This window comes from Pectinophora gossypiella, chromosome 10 (assembly GCF_024362695.1).
Source record: "Pectinophora gossypiella chromosome 10, ilPecGoss1.1, whole genome shotgun sequence".
Taxonomy (NCBI): domain Eukaryota; kingdom Metazoa; phylum Arthropoda; class Insecta; order Lepidoptera; family Gelechiidae; genus Pectinophora; species Pectinophora gossypiella.
The window spans coordinates 14634189-14651378 of NC_065413.1; the positions used below are offsets into that span (position 1 = coordinate 14634189).

Sequence of the window (17190 nt, forward strand, 5' to 3'; positions counted from 1 at the left end):
ATTGTAGCACCCTCTAGTGAGTTAAAGACGTAATTTTTATTATTTGGGAACATGCAATAAGCTACCACGTACACATTGCCGAAAACAGAATTGTAATCGGACATTTCGTTTTGATTATATTGCAACATTGTTTTGCACTAATATTGTGGCGCCCCTAGTGAGTTACAGCCATGACACCTGTCTAAGAAGATGAATTCATCAAACACAAACCCGCTATTGAAAACCGCCTCAAAATCGGATCATTAGTTTAAAAGATAGGTGGTAACATTACTTTGCACAAACGCACACACAAACATCTCTCACCCTAAACGCATATAAATGCTCCGTTCCGTCGTGGGTAATAAATGTAATTAAAATTATACTAACCGTAATTAACAACACTTTGCTTTATTTAATACATAACATACATAAACTGCCTACATACGTCCCACTGCTGGGCACAGGCCTCCCCTCAATCAACCGGAGGGGGTATGGAGCATACTCCATCACGCTGCTCCACTGCGGGTTGGTGGAGGTGTTTTTACGGCTAATAGCCGGGACCAACGGCTTAACGTGCCCTCCGAAGCACAGAATCATCTTACTTTTTCGGACAATCAGGTGATTCAAGCCTGAAAAGTCCTTACCAAACAAAGGACAGTCTCACAAAGTGATTTCGACAATGTCCCCATCGGGAATCGAATCCGGAACACCAGATCGTGAGCCTAACGGTCTAACCACTAGACCACGGAGGCTGTTTACTTAATACTACCTGATTATTGAGTGATGGGTTCAACTTTATGAATTAAATGAGGATTAATTGGATGAATTTGATTCACTTGACCACACAATCCACGTGCCGCTTATAGTCGATCTTGATTTTTCTTTAATCTTTGCCAATCACTTCGTATTAATTTATCTACAATTTATTGATTGTGAAAAGGCATATCAATGCCTTTTTACTGATTTTAAGGGATTTAGGTAGCAATGAAACAGCACCGTGTTCGACGTAATTACGTGTAATCAATGGAACCAAAAAAAAACGCCTGTCAAAAACAATTAACTAACAAAAACTACCCCCCCCCCCCTACCCCCTCCGGTTGATTGAGGGGAGGCCTGTGCCCAGCAGTGGGACGTATATAGGCAGTTTATGTTATGTTATGTTAATAAAAACTATTGCAAATAAATTGCTATTATAAATTGAAGAGGCGTTTCGGATAATATTTATTCTAAACACTAATATTGTGGCGCCCCCTAGTGAGTTACAGACATGACACTTGTCTAATAACATGAACTCATCAAACACAAACCCGTTATTGAAAACCGCATCAAAATCGGATTATTAGTTTAGAAGATAATTAATAACATTTCTTTGCACAAACGCACACACAAACATCTCTCACCCTAAACGCATATACCTGCTCCGTTCCGTCGTGGGTAAAAAATAGGAGAATCATTAATCAGTTAAGGGAAGAAATAAAAAACGAATTAAATATAGAAGGAATATAGAAGCTTTTGATTGTAACTAGATTCTAAATCGGAATTTATAGCTTCCAAAATATAATCAAGTCTCCACAGTCATTCGTGTTACATAATCATAGAACTTGTCTGGATATTGTCTTTGGTCGTGGTAATTTCGTTGAAACTCGCCTTTTTGTTTCCTTTGTTCATTATTCAGATCTTCTTTTGCCCATAATAAATCGTACGATACAAAAGAACTACAATCGAAAATGTGTTCTCGTCGTTTCGACATCGCGTTCATTTAAGACACAACTCTATACCGCCGCAATACCGCGCCGCTGCCGCTGTCATCCAGTTTGAGCCCTAGTAACAGTGAAGGCGATGCAACATTAATAACAGGCAAATCAAATCACGCCACGTTTCTAGACGTCAATATTATAATAGGGATGAAACATTGTAGATAAAAAATCGATTTGTAATTAATCGGCTTTTTTCTACGTTTGAAAAATCGATTAATAAATAATAGACTTTTCTTAACACTTTCGCGGACGAGTATGCATAGGAATTCGTGTTTGCACTACTCGCAGTGACGGGCATTCTTAAGCATTCCAATTTTACTTCCTTATTTTGGATAGAGGAGCTATTGCATTCGTATTCCTCGTATATTTTCAAGAAGCCGCAAGTTTAGTGTCACATTATACTCAATATTATCGCGAATACTGTCCTACTAGAACGTTTTTGCACACATAGAAAAAATGTCTCCCCGCCGACCCCCCTTTCTCACGCACACTGACGCAGATTGCATAGCGTCTGTGTTTGTTTGACGCGTTCCTTCAGTCGCTCGGCTACTGCGCCGGAGAGTACACACATGTTATGTGATCGATTTTGCGCGAGCCGGCCGAATATTGACGAGATATTTTGATCGATGTAAGTATAATATCCTGTTTTTTATACTAATCACTAGTTATTTATACAGTAAAGGTTGCAATTACCATTTAGTAAGCTAGTTTTATGATGAAAATGAAGTAATATCGTGAGATTTGTCCTGTGTGGGTGTGTAGGTATTTTATTGGAACTAGTCAGTAAACGATGTAGTTTTTATACTAATCACTTGTTATTTGTACAGTAAAGGTTGCAATTACCGTTTAGTAAGCTAGTTTTATGATAAAAATGAAGTAATATAGTGAGATTTATCATGTGTAGTTGAGTAGGTATTTCATTCAAACTAGTGAGTAAACGATGGATATCTTTTGCAGATGCCGCGAAAAAACAAAAAACTAGGTCCTAAAATAGTCAACGTTACTCAACAAGAAAAACTGTTGAAGCTATTTGATGAAGCGACAGATGAATCGGATGTACCAGATGAGAATAACAGCGATCAAGAATTAGAAGAGTCGGAGCGATCAGCCGATGAGGAAGACGATTCTGAACATAGCTCGGATGTATCAATTCATGACCCATTCAGTGATGGCGACGGCGAGTACGGGTCAGATGTCGATTACGTACCTGGAGAGGAAGAAATATCGACCGATGGATCGTCACATGGAGCTGAAAGTGAGTCGTCACAAGTAAGTCAATCAAAGAGTAATTCCCATAAAGTGGCCAAAGCTTCTTGTCAGTCAAAGGATCAATGTAGCGAAAAACCCATGTTACAAGCCAGCTCATCACCAAGCAGCAAAGTGCCTAAAATTCTTACCTCTGATCCATCACAACACCCAGATAAAGATCTAATGATTCAGCCAATGGTCAGTCAAAATAAACAGCTACAGTTAGCTACAAATACAGTAGTTGATCAGTTACCAAGTACACGGGCAAGTTCCTTGCAGATAAAACCAATGCCAAGCCCTGACCAACCTTGCTCTTCGGTTATAGAGGTCCATGCTAGTTCTTCCAAGAAAACTACAATACAAGAACAGCCAACAGCTAGCCAGAATCTGCCAGTCACAGCTATACAAGTAGATTGTTCTCCTGTTATACAAACTAGTACATTGTCTGAAGAACAAATGCAAGTACAGCCGAACCAGTCAGATCTAAATACACAGAAGGGTTGTTCTTCTCCCAAACATATTAGTTCCACACAGAAAAGTCCATCATCGCAAAATCGACTCGATACTGATAAGGAAATTGACTGTTCTCCAGACACACAGATTTGTTCCTTACAGCAAAGTGAAGCCAGATCAGTTCAGCCAGTGAATCAGCCAGAATGTCAATCAGTTGCACAATCTAATTCATCACAGCAAAGACAGCCAACTCCTCCTGCCAACTTGGAAAATGAACAAAATCTAGGTCGACCAATTTCACCTAATCACGTAAGCTCTTGGGAAGATAATACTCTACCTATTACAGATTTTCAGTTTGACGATATGAATTCAGGTCCAACAGTACCATTAGACAATAACACAACACCGTTGAACGTTTTGGAGTATTTCTTTACTGATGAAATGATTGAGTTCATTGTGTCATGTACGAATACTTATGGTACAAATTTGTGCAACTCTAATAGACCACACACAAGGGGATCCCGAGCACAATCATTCAAGCCTACAGATGCAGAAGAAATGAAAAAGTTCCTAGGTTTGTGTATACTTCAAGGACATCTTGATGTGCCGAGCGTAAGAAAATTATTTACTCAGTCTGACCCTCTATACTGTTACCCCATTTTCCCATATACTATGTCAGGTAGGAGGTTCGAACAGTTATTGCGCTGCTTGTGTGTGTCGGAACTCAACAGTAAAGGCATCGACAAAGTCAAAGCTTTTACTAAAAAAGTAATAAGAAACTTTCAGACTTTAAACCATCCTGAAAAAGAACTATCTCTAGATGAGTCATTGATGCCTTTTCGTGGACGGTTGTCATTTCGGCAGTACATAAAAAACAAAAAAGCCAAGTATGGCATAAAATTTTATGTTCTAACTTCTCATGATGGATATACATATATTGAATTTCGTTATTTACGAAGGTAAGAATACCGTGAATGAAACCAACGCTACTGAACCAAAACTCGATAAATTGGTCATGAAATTGATGGAGCCTTATCTAAATAAAGGACATGATCTCTATATGGATAATTTTTATAATAGAGTCACTCTGTCAAAAAAATTACTGGAATATAATACACATACAACAGGCACGTTACGTAAAGACCGCAAGGAGAATCCTAAGGAGCTTTTTAAGAAACAACTCAAATCTGGACAACATCTTTGGCAACGAAATGGCAAAGTTTACGCATCTGTCTGGAAGGATAAAAGACCAGTGTTTATGATAACTACAAAACACCACCCACGACTAGTAACTACTAGAAACAGATTTGGAAAATTGAAGTCTAAACCTGTGGAGATCAATGATTACAATAGACACATGTCGGGAATAGACAAATCAGACCAAATGATGTCTTATTATTCTACGCAAAAAAAACTATACGTTGGTATAAAAAGGTGTTTTTCCGAGTATTGGACATGATTATTTGGAACGCTTTCTATCTCTTCAGAAAACATTGCGATCCAACAGCAACTTTACTGGGCTTTCGAGAAACTATAGTGAATTCGTACATACAAGTAAACGAAAATACGAAGGAGGCAATGCTAAAGAACATGTTTGGCAAGAAACACGCAAACAGGCGGCAAAGAGGTGTCGTTGAAAACGTAGGAGAAATGTCACCTCAAAACGTGCATTGGCCAGAGCTTATACCTTTGCATGACAGCTCCAAACGCAATAAAGTTTTTCTTAAATGTCGTGTTTGCACTAAAAACAAGAAATTAAAACAAACTAGTTATCGGTGCAAAGGGTGCGTAGGAAATCCACCTCTTTGTCCAGGATGCTTTGAGTCTTGGCATACGAATCCTATATTTAGGATGTGATCACTTATTTTCAAATAATTTACTAGACACCTATTTAATTTTAAGATTATTTCAATTGTGCCATAATAATTAGGTACTTTATTGTGATTTATAAAAGACTAAATGTTTGAAATATATATAAGTCTGATTAATAAGAATTGAATAAGAAAGTTACTAAGATGTTTGTCATTTCCGATCTAGAAGTTTTCGTTTTAGTTTATATGTCTGATTATTAGTCTAAGAAAGTTACTAAAATATTTGTCATTTCCGATTTAGAAGTTTTCGTTTTAGTTTATTTGATCTCAATTATAAGTTAAGATAACTTTTCAAATAATTTACTAAACTCCTATTTAATTTTAACATTATTTCTATTGTGCCTTAATAATTAGGTACTTAACTACTATTGTGATTTATAAAAGACTAAATGTTTGAAATATATATAAGTCTGATTATTTAATTTTGAATAAGAAAGTTACTAAGATGTTTGTCATTTCCGATCTAGAAGTTTTCGTTATAGTTTATATGTCTGATTATTAGTCTAAGAAAGTTACTAAAATATTTGTCATTTCCGATTTAGAAGTTTTCGTTTTAGTTTATTTGATCTCAATTATAAGTGAAGATAACTATACTATTGTCATAGAATGGCATGTTATGTTTTTAATTAATATTCAAATGCTGTTGATTTTGGACCAATAAAGCTATATGATTTTTATATGTAGTTTTTCTAAAGATATATTTACTATTTACCATATTTTATAATTTAAGATAAGACCTATAAGATACTAAATAGTTATAATGAATTCTACAGGATTCTCGTCATATTTGATCGTAAAGTCTTATAATGTGACGGTAAATACTATAGCTGCCGTATATCATAGCATTCGCTGCTTCATATAAATGGTAATAAGTCCATCAATAGGACATCACTTTCATAGCAGGCAACTGTGATAGTATACACGTCCCATGTTAGAGTTCATGGGAATATTATAGGACAGGCATTTTATGACATTCAACTGCCATACAATTCCTGTCCAGCGTAGAGTATCTTTGTGTACACTGTAGGACAGGAATGTCATAGCAGACAACTGCTTAAGAATACGCGTCCCATATACAGAGTTCATTAGAATATTATAGGACAGGCATTTTATGGCATTCGACTGCCATACAATTCCTGTCCAGCGTAAAGTATTTTTGTGTACATTGTAGGGCAGAAATTCCATAACAGCCGACTGCTATAGTATATGCTGTCATAACATAAGGAAGAAGTGGCATATTGTAGGACAGAAATGCTAAAACAGTCGAATTTCAAAGAAGGTTACGTCACATGCCCAACTCTAAATTATTAATAATAGGATGAAGATGTTATAGCAGTCTTAAAATTTTCATACAAAAATTTAGTGCCCAACGCCTGTGACTTACTGTCCGCGAAAGTGTTAAGAAAACGATTTTATTATATAAATAGTTTTTCCTATTTTTTCAATTAATTGCAAAATAAAGGCCATATGCATTATTTCAATAGATTTATTTTTTTAAAATAAACAACAGAATCAGTAAGTTCTTATATAATCAACCCAAATTAAAGTTTTAAAATAATCATTTTTTTACATTAATCAATAAAATTGAATTATTTAAATTCAAAATCTAGATATTCGTACTGAAATAGTAAATTCTTATAAAATCAATACAAATTAAAGTTTTAATAATTTCATTACATTTTTAAAAAATGGTTGTCAAATATGGCGGCACCGGCAAGTCAATGTCACCAACAAAATGTTTCACTTTCCATGTATCTAATTTTTTGGTTTTTACGTTCTAAGCGGCTATGTTTTAATACAAAATCAAGAATAAATGTAATGGTTGTAAAATTAACACGGAAGAATTTCATGGAGTGGCGGCACTTCAAATGTTGTCTACATAAACAATATTATAGTACAAGTTGATGGAATTCAACTTGTATTTAAAAGTAAGTATCCTATTAATTATACATACTGTTTCCTATACGAACATTTAAAACAATATCTATCAGTATATCTATTATACTTCATAGGAGAATCATTTGTTGTGAGTGCATATTGTACTTATTTTTTTTTTGTTAAAGTACACGTAACTCGCGTCCAGTAAAAAGTTGGGTTCAGTATTGAAAATTGTTCGATATAGATAGCTGAGATAGGTAATAATCATACATAACATAAAACATAAATAGCCTATATACGTCCCACTGCTGGGCACAGGCCTCCCCTCTATCAACTGGAAGGGGTATGGAGCATACTCCACCACGCTGCTCCAATGCGGGTTGGTGGAGGTATTTTTACGGCTAATAGCCGGGACCAATAGAATATAATAGGTAATAATCAGTCACAGAAAAAAAATAAACTACTTATTGTCTCTTGACTTGCTTTTTTATTAATTTTTATTTTTGCTGGCTGTTTATTTATTTAATTGTCATTCAGTCGTTAAAAGGTTTCTCCTTTGCGTTTCTCTTCGTATAACACCGCAGGAGGCACTCGGGCTCAGTTTCTATGATTGGAGTTATAACAGTAGGTCGTAGTACATCACAGATAACTTAATAACCACACTGTTTCCATTTCAGTTTCGTGTAGCAGCTTGAAGTGGGTTTCAAGACTTATGTGGAAGAAGTATGTGGTTGTTCCACACAAAGGAATCATGACCTCCCCGACCATGGCCAGCCAAAACATTTATAAGATTGTACTCCGCATCACACATCTGAAATTAAATAGTTTTAGTACTTAGCTATATAATAAGGAACTTATTAAATAAACTATTAATATAAACACATTGTTTTATTTCTGTATGAAATGGCTATTTAGATATAAAACAATTAAGTGATGTGCTCACTTTTGGAGCGTTGATAGAATGTTACCATTTTCTATTGAAACACTTTGTACTAACAGTGTAGTAGTAGCAGTGTATGCTTGTTGTTTAAGGCCAGAGTCACCACTCTTATGCAGTTTAACACACTGGCCTAATGCATAGAAACATGTGCACTAGCTCCTATACGCCTCTAGTATAAGCCATAGGCATAAAAACTCAAGTGTACTTAATAGGTACCTATAAATAAGTAAGCACTTAGGTACAATTTTAATATCGAATCTTTTCACTTACCTATGAAATAGGGCTTATATCACACTGAGACACTGGCAGATAGGGTTCTTATTCACTCATTAACATGCCATATCAAGCCTAAATCCGCCGTAATTAAATTATTTATTGAATTTTTTACAAACATTTCCCGCGTTTTACAAGATGAATTGAAAAAAGATGCTCTTGACTAACTTCTAAGAATTCAGCTATTTGACGTTTGCAATTCATCGTAAAGTTGGCCATTTTACGACTTTTCATAGAGAACTGTCAAAATGGGCAATTCATATTATGAATCGTAATATGAATTGAAATATGAAAATCTATAAGTGGCCATTTTACGATTTGCAATTCAATTCCTAATAGGAACATATTATGATTCATCAAAAGTGGCCTTTTTAGCCCCCCAGTATCCTAGACCTCAAAATACGGATGAGGTAAAACGCATAGTAGCATTCGCGAATTACTATCACAAGTTCATAACAAATATAGAATTAAGAAATTAAATGTATTTAAAATTTCTTATGTAACCAAACCAAATTGAATTATGCCCTTAATCATTTAGTAAAATTAAATAAGACCTTAATTTACAAAAATAAAATAAATACTAATTTTATTTTATTTTTACCCAATCGGGGAAGGTGCAGTGTATAGACACCTACTATGTAATATTAACTACATATTTTAAAGGAAGTTATTATAATAAACATCAGTCTTAACCCAACTCTCCGTCGTTTCACTTGTCTTCTCACGTTCCACCGTACAGGCACGAAAAAATAATTTGACCATACCAAAAATTAGTACTCTTATTGAAAAAAATAGTACCATCACGGTTCTGGATTTATAGCCATGTTTTATTGCACTTGCTAGCTTGACGGTGAGCGAAATTTGGCGAGAGTTAACGACACGGTCTTTCGCTTTGATTTAAACGCCAAAAAATAGTACCGAAATAGTACTCACCCCCTGCAAAATACCGAAATTAGTACTTCAACGGTAGTTTGTGTATTGGAGATATGACGTATTTATTTATTATTTATTTTCAGAATCTGTACATAATCGTACTAGTAGTAGGGGAGCCCAAGCGGGGATTTCGTATGTGACTCGAGCTCAGCAGTTTAGTATTAGAAGAGAATCTTTGTGCTATGTTAAGTACTTTTACCAAGTATGGTCCCTCAATATAGTGACGCAGGGCTAGGGCAGTCAGATTTAAACAAAATAAGTTAATTACATACAGTTTGAGCGTGACTTAAAAAAAAATACGGAATCACTAAGCTGCAAAAAAACCGTTACCTTGAAATACTCAAGCGCACTTTTTTATTTTAAAGGAAATAGTCTAAAATTGATAGAAATACCGTAATCTGCCGATTTTCATAAGCCTAAGAATGTAAAATTATTAAAAGAGTGTAGTATGTACAATTATTAAGAATTATGTATTTCCCGCTCGATGCCTCTCTTCCCTTCTCACTCTTTCTCCACGTCTTACTCTCTCGCACTGCCCCACACTATTGTCTGCCGCCATGTTGCTGTCACAGCTGATCACAATAATTCGTTCGGTGTTTATCTGTGCACAACGCTCTGGTTTATTTATTGTATTTTTACAAGTATTTTATGAATAAATGTAGTGAATTTAATCTATGTTTACGACAATGAGTGGTGATAAAAGAAAATGTGTATTTTGTGCACAAGAAACAATTGATAAAACTATTTCTTTTACACCAGATACATTAAAAAATGTTTATTGGTTTTAGAGTACCGTTGAACGAAACCAATAAAGAGAAAATCCCGAAGATTATAACGAAGTAGAATTGTTCCACGAAGCATCATTAAGTGAAGTTTATCATGCACAGTGTTATAAACTTAATAAGAAATAAAGATTCTATAAACCTAAACTGTTCACTGCAGTAAAATTTCCTACTGACTTCAAAAAAGCAAGTGCAACAGAATGCAATATTGTTCCGGAGGTTTCAGGAAAAAATGCTGAATTTCCTATTCCTGCATCCCCAGCAACTGAAATTTCTAATACTTTAGCAGAGCTGTCTATTCCAAGCACTTCTGCAACCACTCAATTTGCTGGTACATCAACAGACGAGTAAGTGCTAATATCATTGTTGTTACACCTGATATTTTTGGAAATACTTCGGATTCTGGTATGTTTTCAATACTGCAATAAAATTATAAAATAAATAAAAGATTTTTAAAATCATAACTGTTTGTTGTATCAGATAACGATGAAAATGATGAATCTGATTTAAACTTCCAATACGAAAATGATTCAACGGACGACGAAGACTAAATATAAAAATATATGTTATTTCATGACCCTATTTTGTATTCGTATTTTTAAAACATGAAAAAAAATATATATATTTTGAATTGTCAGATTAAAAAAAATTCCTTCACAAAATCATCAGATTAAGTATTCACACCCTCTAGAATGTCGAGCTGAACCACCTGTGTAATATTCTGATGCGCCCGAGTATTTCGATGTCACGATTTTTTTTGCTTTTGTAAATATCTATATGGGCGATTCTCTGTAAGGTCGTAATCGGCTGTCCCGACAATTTTTTTCAGAAAGTAATTAAATTATTTAAAAAGAAATCACTTCTAATGAAAATTCAACCCCGAAACTTTAGGGGCCATTTTGTTTTAGAACCATAATTATTTTAATTTTTTGTCTAGACTTAATAGAAACTCTAAAAATACAGTCCCCTGGTTGTCCCCATCACTGTATTTCCTTCTCGAAATGAGATTTACGGAAAAGTTAGTGAAACTAAATATATCTGGCAGTTAATATCATATAGTAAAATAATGAAATTATGTTATTGTATTAAAAAAAGGTCTAATTATCTATTTTATTAATTTTGTAAAGTCCTGTAAACTTTGTCCCCAGAATTTGTATACAGGCCCCTGTCAAAAAAATTAAGTCATAATAAAACAAAACTGTAATGTTTACAAACGTTTTTTTGAGTGAAACAAAACGCAATTGTTGTGAAGTTGGCAACCATGCTGAAGGCGGCGACGAGAAGCCATTTTGTTTAGTGTCAGACCACCATTTGTGAGGTAAAGACGCGGTAGGACCGCTACCACACACAGTCCTCTGGTAAGTAGTTATATTTATTTAAATTGCTTTAATTATTTGGAGATATAATTTATTGGTTTATCATTTATGTCTTAATTGGTCGATAATTTCTTAAAAAACTATTTACTTTAGTTTTGTAATCGTAGTGAAATTTAGCCAAAATACACAGTCCCCTGGCAACAGTACCCTGTCTGAAAATGGAGCAGGGGACTGTTCTGATTAACAGAGGACTGTGTATTGGTTGTTATTTTGATGTATTGTTTGTGTTAATTTATCCGCCAGTTTTATTTATGTAAGAATCATCAAAAGTATCATTATTTATTATTATTACATTGGTATAAATGCAATGTCCTGCAAAATTACATAAGCAATTTGATTGCAGGATTAATAATTTGCAGCATATTTTTTTGATAAACTCATTTTTTTTACTCAGGTTGATCAAACACACATGAAATGGTTCCTAAAAAGAAAAAGTTATCCCGAGAGGAATTGCTACAGAAAAAGAGGGAAGCAGAAAAACTACGATATTTAAAAAGAAAGAATGACCCACAAAAAAGAGAAGAAATGAGAGAAAAGGAGAAATTGAAATACCAAAAGAAGAAAGAAAAAGGTTTACGGAAGTTAGTAAAGGATATGACGCCACGTGAGCATAGAGCTGCCTTAAAGAAGTGGAAAGAACATTGTACCGTATACCGAGCCAAAAGACTGAGACTTAAAAGCGTCACGAACACTTTTTTACGAGAAAATACCCCGTTGTCAGATCCAGAAGTAGATACTCCGCCTTCAAGATCTACCACTCCAGTTCCAGTTCAAATATCTCCAGCGCCAAGCTTAGCCGTTTCCATTGCTAGTCGACAGCAAAGAAAAAAAGAAGCTTCAAAGAGACGAAAGAAGTATAATAGAGAAAGAAATGAAAAGATCGCAAATTTAGAAAAGCAAATTGAGAAGTACAAGAAAAGATTAGCGAGATTTAAAAGTAAAATAAAAAAGAACGTTGAAGATACCCCCAAGACAAAAATATTTAAAATGTTAGACGAGCCCGATCAAAGAAAAGAAGTAGTCAAGAAAGCATTATTTGGTGACGTCATTAGTGAACAGTTGAAAGAGAATTATTCCACATTGAAACGTACCAAAGAGAGACAAATCTTTAAAAAAGTTGTTGAGGGCAGTATTGTTCAAAAGTACAGGCACTGGATACCTAAAGACATTAAATTGTTGTCTAGAAACGGCAAAAAAGCCAATTTTAGTGGCTTGGACGTACCTTTAGCTAGACGTTGTAAAATACCTGAGAGTTATAAACGGGCTGTTCAGAATTTCTTTGAAGATGATAGTAATAGCCGTATGGCAGCCGGTAAAAAAGAATTTATAAGCAGAAATACTGTAAGGAAACAGAAAAGGTATCTTCTTGATACAGTTTTTAATCTCTACAAAAAGTTTAAGACTGGCAACATAAAACTTAGCTACCAAACATTTTGTCGACTCCGTCCATTTTGGGTTGTAAAACCAAACACTCAAAACCGCGATACATGTCTATGCGTAGTTCACACCAACGTGGATATGAAGCTGAGCGCACTTCATACTGCTAACATACTGACCTACAACAATCACCAGAAATTGCTGGAAGAAATATGTTGCGACCGTTATGATGTGGATTGTTTGGCGAGATCGTGTCATACTTGTCGGGATAAAAACCCGAAATATAAAGAATTCGATGATGGAACAGTCGTAAAATATAAAATGTGGGTTTGCGAAAGACAACAAATCCAAGATTTTACGACTAAGAAGCCCCGAATAGTGACCAAATATTTGATAAAAACATTTGCACTACATCCAAGACAACTCATAACATGTTTGCAGGAAGATTTACAGAAATTTTTGAATCACCAGCGAAATATTGTCCATCAATATAAAGCCATTAATGATTTGAAGGCAAACCTGCAAGATGATGAAGTCTTGATCCACGTAGATTTTAGCGAAAATTATTGCACCAAGTACGCAGCAGAAATACAGGCTTTTCATTTCGGTGGATCACGAGCACAACTGAGTTTGCATACCGTAGTAATTTACCAACAGAATTCCATCCGTTCTTTTTGCACAGTCTCCGAGAATATAGCCCATTCACCTGCTGCCATTTGGACACACCTGCGACCAATTTTTGAGGCTCTTCCACGTGGCGTCAAACGAGTACATTTCTTGAGCGATGGCCCTGTAACGCAGTACCGTAATAAAACTATGTTTTTCATAATGGCAACCAAGCTCTCTGAAGAGATTCCGGACATTGAGAAATTTACATGGAACTACACCGAAAGTGGCCATGGCAAAGGCGCACCGGATGGTATCGGAGCAACGTGCAAAAGAACAGCTGATTTTGTTGTTAATTCTGGTGGCGACATCAACAATATCGATCAGTTTGTCAAAGTAATCCAAGAGCGATGCCCTAGCATTACATGTATCGCAATTGACGGTAAAGACATCCAGGCAATGATCGATAAAGTTGAAGAGGAAGCGTCCGACCAGAAGAGTTTTAAAGGCACTTTAGATGTGCATCAGGTCGCAGGTGTTTACTCCAGCTCCAACCTCGGCCTTCCAACTAAATGTAAAATGCTTACAATGAAAAGTCTCAGCTGCTTTTGCAACAACGCATCCTGTGACCACTATCAGATTGGCAGTATCAACTTTGCTCTAAATCCTAGATGGACAGTAGAAGAAGTATTTACAGAGTCCGAGCCGGAAGATCTTGAATCTGCTGAAGGTGAATTGGCATCTTTACCAAACAAGTCCCCTAAAAGATTGGATGAAGATATAGCAGGACCGAGTGGCTATCAGAATTCATGCTATAATACTGGAGAATACGTTCTTGTGAAATTTCCAGCTAAAAATGTAGAATACCGTTATGCTGCCGTAATTAATGACATTGACGGTGATGAAAACGATTTACGAGTTACTTTTCTCAAGGTTTGTAACAAAAAAGTGCAGACCTTTAGAATAGATGACAAGGACATCTCAGACGTGTCATTTGATCAAGTTATCCAAAAGTTGGATAGCCCCGACTTGATTTTAAAAGGAAAGAGAATATATTATAAATTTTCGACTGAAGTAGACGTTTTCGAGCGCTAATTTTTTTAATATTAAGTTAAATGTGATTAAACTTGTGTTCCTTATTTAATTAAGATAAATCCTTAGGATTTGAATAGATCTTTTACTCATATAGATAAGATTGTTTTCTATGTTATTATATGTTATTTCAATTAATACTGCATTAAGCATTTACAAATTGATATTAATAAGACTGTTGATCTCAAGGAGTCGAAAATGTTACTAGCACTTAAGGTTAATTTTTGATATGATTATTAAAAAAATATTATGTTTCCTGTTGATATTTTCTAAAGACACTTTTGTTATAATATATATTGATAAATGATTGATTAGTGTAAACTGTATAAGGTTGTTGATCTCAGAGAGTACAAAATATATCTAGCGCTTAAGGTTAATTTTTGATATGAATATTTAAAGAAAGGTGCGATGTCTGTTAATATTTTCTTAAGAAAGTTTTGTTGATTATTGATGTGCAAATATGCCATAAAAATAAAAAAAATATTGAAGAGTGTAAAATGGCTTTTCATTAAGTATAACAGTCCTCTTTCTGACTTAACAATCCCCTGTCACATTCAAAACAGTCCCCTGATGCCTCAAAAAGTCCCCTGTCATGATTTTTTTTTAAATCGCCAATATCTCAGAAAATACGTATAAATTCAGTGAGCCTCCTTATCTAACTAAAATATTAGTTAATTTTCTTCAAAATACAACTCGGTTTTATGACAAATGTACAAAAAATATACCAGGACAGCATTTATATGGGACCTGTGCAAGCTTACAGAGAAATGCCCACATAAACTTTTGGTCACGTCCAAATCGTCAGTCTTTATAATAGTATACTTTTTATAGTGAATTTAACCTCTCTTATGAGTTTCTGACGAATCCGAGAAAAAACATTTTTTCCTTAATTTCTACGTGGTAGTACAGCTAAGTGTCACCAGCGATTCGTCAGACTAATATTTTTGAAAATTTATACACGCTTCCCCACCACTAAACAGGTATACATCACATAAACTTTTTTTTTCTTTAGCATATAATCTTTGCGATCCAATAGGTCTTCAAAGTGCTCGAGTAAAAACGCATTTAGCCCTCTGGGCTCCCCTACTATAGTACGGAAGGAGTCATTCGCGCAGAATCTTTTGTAAACATGAATAATATAATATGTTAGATTTGATTATACAATACCTAACAAAAGAAGAGAGAGAAGTACAAATAACGTTACGTTAATATTGCTAATTAAAATTTAAAGTAAAAATTGACAAGTATTTGTAAATATTTTTCTTGTCTCTATAATGGCCACCGTGGTCATTATAGTTTACCACCTATATTTTGGCGTCTATTTAAGAAAGGCGCCATGTTTTGATCAAATATAACAAACTGATTATTTTTACAGAAAATGTCTAAAAAGAAGTTGTCAGACCGGGATATTGAAAACGAGTTGCTGTTTGAAGAGACATCTTCAGATACCGATAGCTGTGCTGGTGGTGATGGCTCAAACACAGAAGATCTACTCGAAATTGAAGAAGGGCCAAATAATTTGCAAGAAATTACGCTAGGTGATCTGGCCATCTGATGAGGAGTTTGATTCTGAGGATGAGATTCCCCTAGCTCAGCTTGTACTAGTGCTGCAAAGAACTTTAGGCTTTTAGCCCTTATTTTAAGACTAGACTGTTAAATAAAAAGCTTAGTAGGCTAAAAACCTATAAAGCCATTTAGTACTTTCGGCTAGGCTAGGGTTAAGCCTATTCAAGCCTATTGGTTATAAGCCTAAAGGCCTTAAAAAGGCCTAACCTTGTTTAAGACTAATTTAATAAAATAAGACGCTCAAAAAGCCTATGAAGCTCTTAGACCTTAAGGTTATTTAGGCTATACAATACAGTCCCTTTCTCAAGTAAAAAAAAGTAAAAGTGTGGGTGGGTACAACAAACTTTAAAAACATATATACCTACACAAACACTGTGAAAAATTGATTTATTGTTAGATGCACAACTAGCTAACTAACTATGAATATTGAAAATAACTTCTTACTATCAATTAGTATGGAAATAGTCTAATAATTATAGTAATACGTAACAGCACGTCCCGTCAGCCCCATACAAATTACTTACGCCAGTATTATATAGTACTCTGTGGTAACAGTATAGTAATAGACTATTAGGTATATTAGGTACTTAAATGAAAATATACTTGATAACAATTAGTTTTTATTTTACATTGATAATGATAGATTAAAATCAACCAAGTTCTAAACTTACTAAGGTACTTAATTGTATTCTTTTAGTTAGGATTAATTCGGGTATTATAAATCACAATAATCATAAATTCTCGTTAGATTAATGATAATTTCTTCCATTTACCGCCGTTTAATGTAGGTACTATCGACAGGTTAGATTTTCTCGGTTTCTGACACTTCTATTTCTTCAGTATGGCAAGTTTTTAAGGTGTTCAAAAAATTCAAAATTTTGACGAAAGACCGAGTACGCATACATGGAGTGACATACTTATACTCTTCAACAAGAAGTTGTGCGAAACATTCGATTCTTTTGTCTTCTCCCAGCATAATTAAAATATACGTATTATTTTAGACCATTTCAGTTGTTTTTTTTTACTCAACCTATTAAAATAAATACTAGTAATTTTAAC

At 34.7% G+C, this 17190-nt stretch overlaps 2 protein-coding genes and 1 long non-coding RNA gene across 3 annotated transcripts; all 3 read left to right on the forward strand.

Moving 5' to 3' along the window:
- The first annotated feature begins 1912 nt into the window (after positions 1-1912).
- LOC126369944 (uncharacterized) lies at positions 1913-5483 on the forward strand. The gene is made up of 2 exons (XM_050014545.1): positions 1913-2364; positions 2694-5483. Exon 2 carries the CDS (start codon positions 2694-2696, stop codon positions 4398-4400), a length of 1707 nt encoding a protein of 568 aa, XP_049870502.1. The 5' UTR covers positions 1913-2364; the 3' UTR covers positions 4401-5483.
- Positions 5484-7131: 1648 nt separating this feature from the next.
- LOC126370022 (uncharacterized) lies at positions 7132-7954 on the forward strand. Its single transcript, XR_007566795.1, has 2 exons — positions 7132-7236; positions 7864-7954. It is a non-coding gene; the product is annotated as an uncharacterized LOC126370022 (long non-coding RNA).
- A 2940-nt stretch (positions 7955-10894) lies between these two features.
- LOC126370432 (uncharacterized) lies at positions 10895-14568 on the forward strand. The gene is made up of 2 exons (XM_050015268.1): positions 10895-11472; positions 11885-14568. The coding sequence occupies exon 2, from the start codon at positions 11905-11907 to the stop codon at positions 14566-14568; it is 2664 nt and encodes an 887-aa protein (XP_049871225.1). The 5' UTR covers positions 10895-11472; positions 11885-11904.
- The last annotated feature ends 2622 nt before the right edge of the window (positions 14569-17190 follow it).

Bases quoted from the DNA above. Each gene is read 5' to 3' on its own strand.
- LOC126370432 (XM_050015268.1), top strand. From the start codon at position 11,905: ATGGTTCCTAAAAAGAAAAAGTTATCCCGAGAGGAATTGCTACAGAAA.
- LOC126369944 (XM_050014545.1), top strand. From the start codon at position 2,694: ATGCCGCGAAAAAACAAAAAACTAGGTCCTAAAATAGTCAACGTTACT.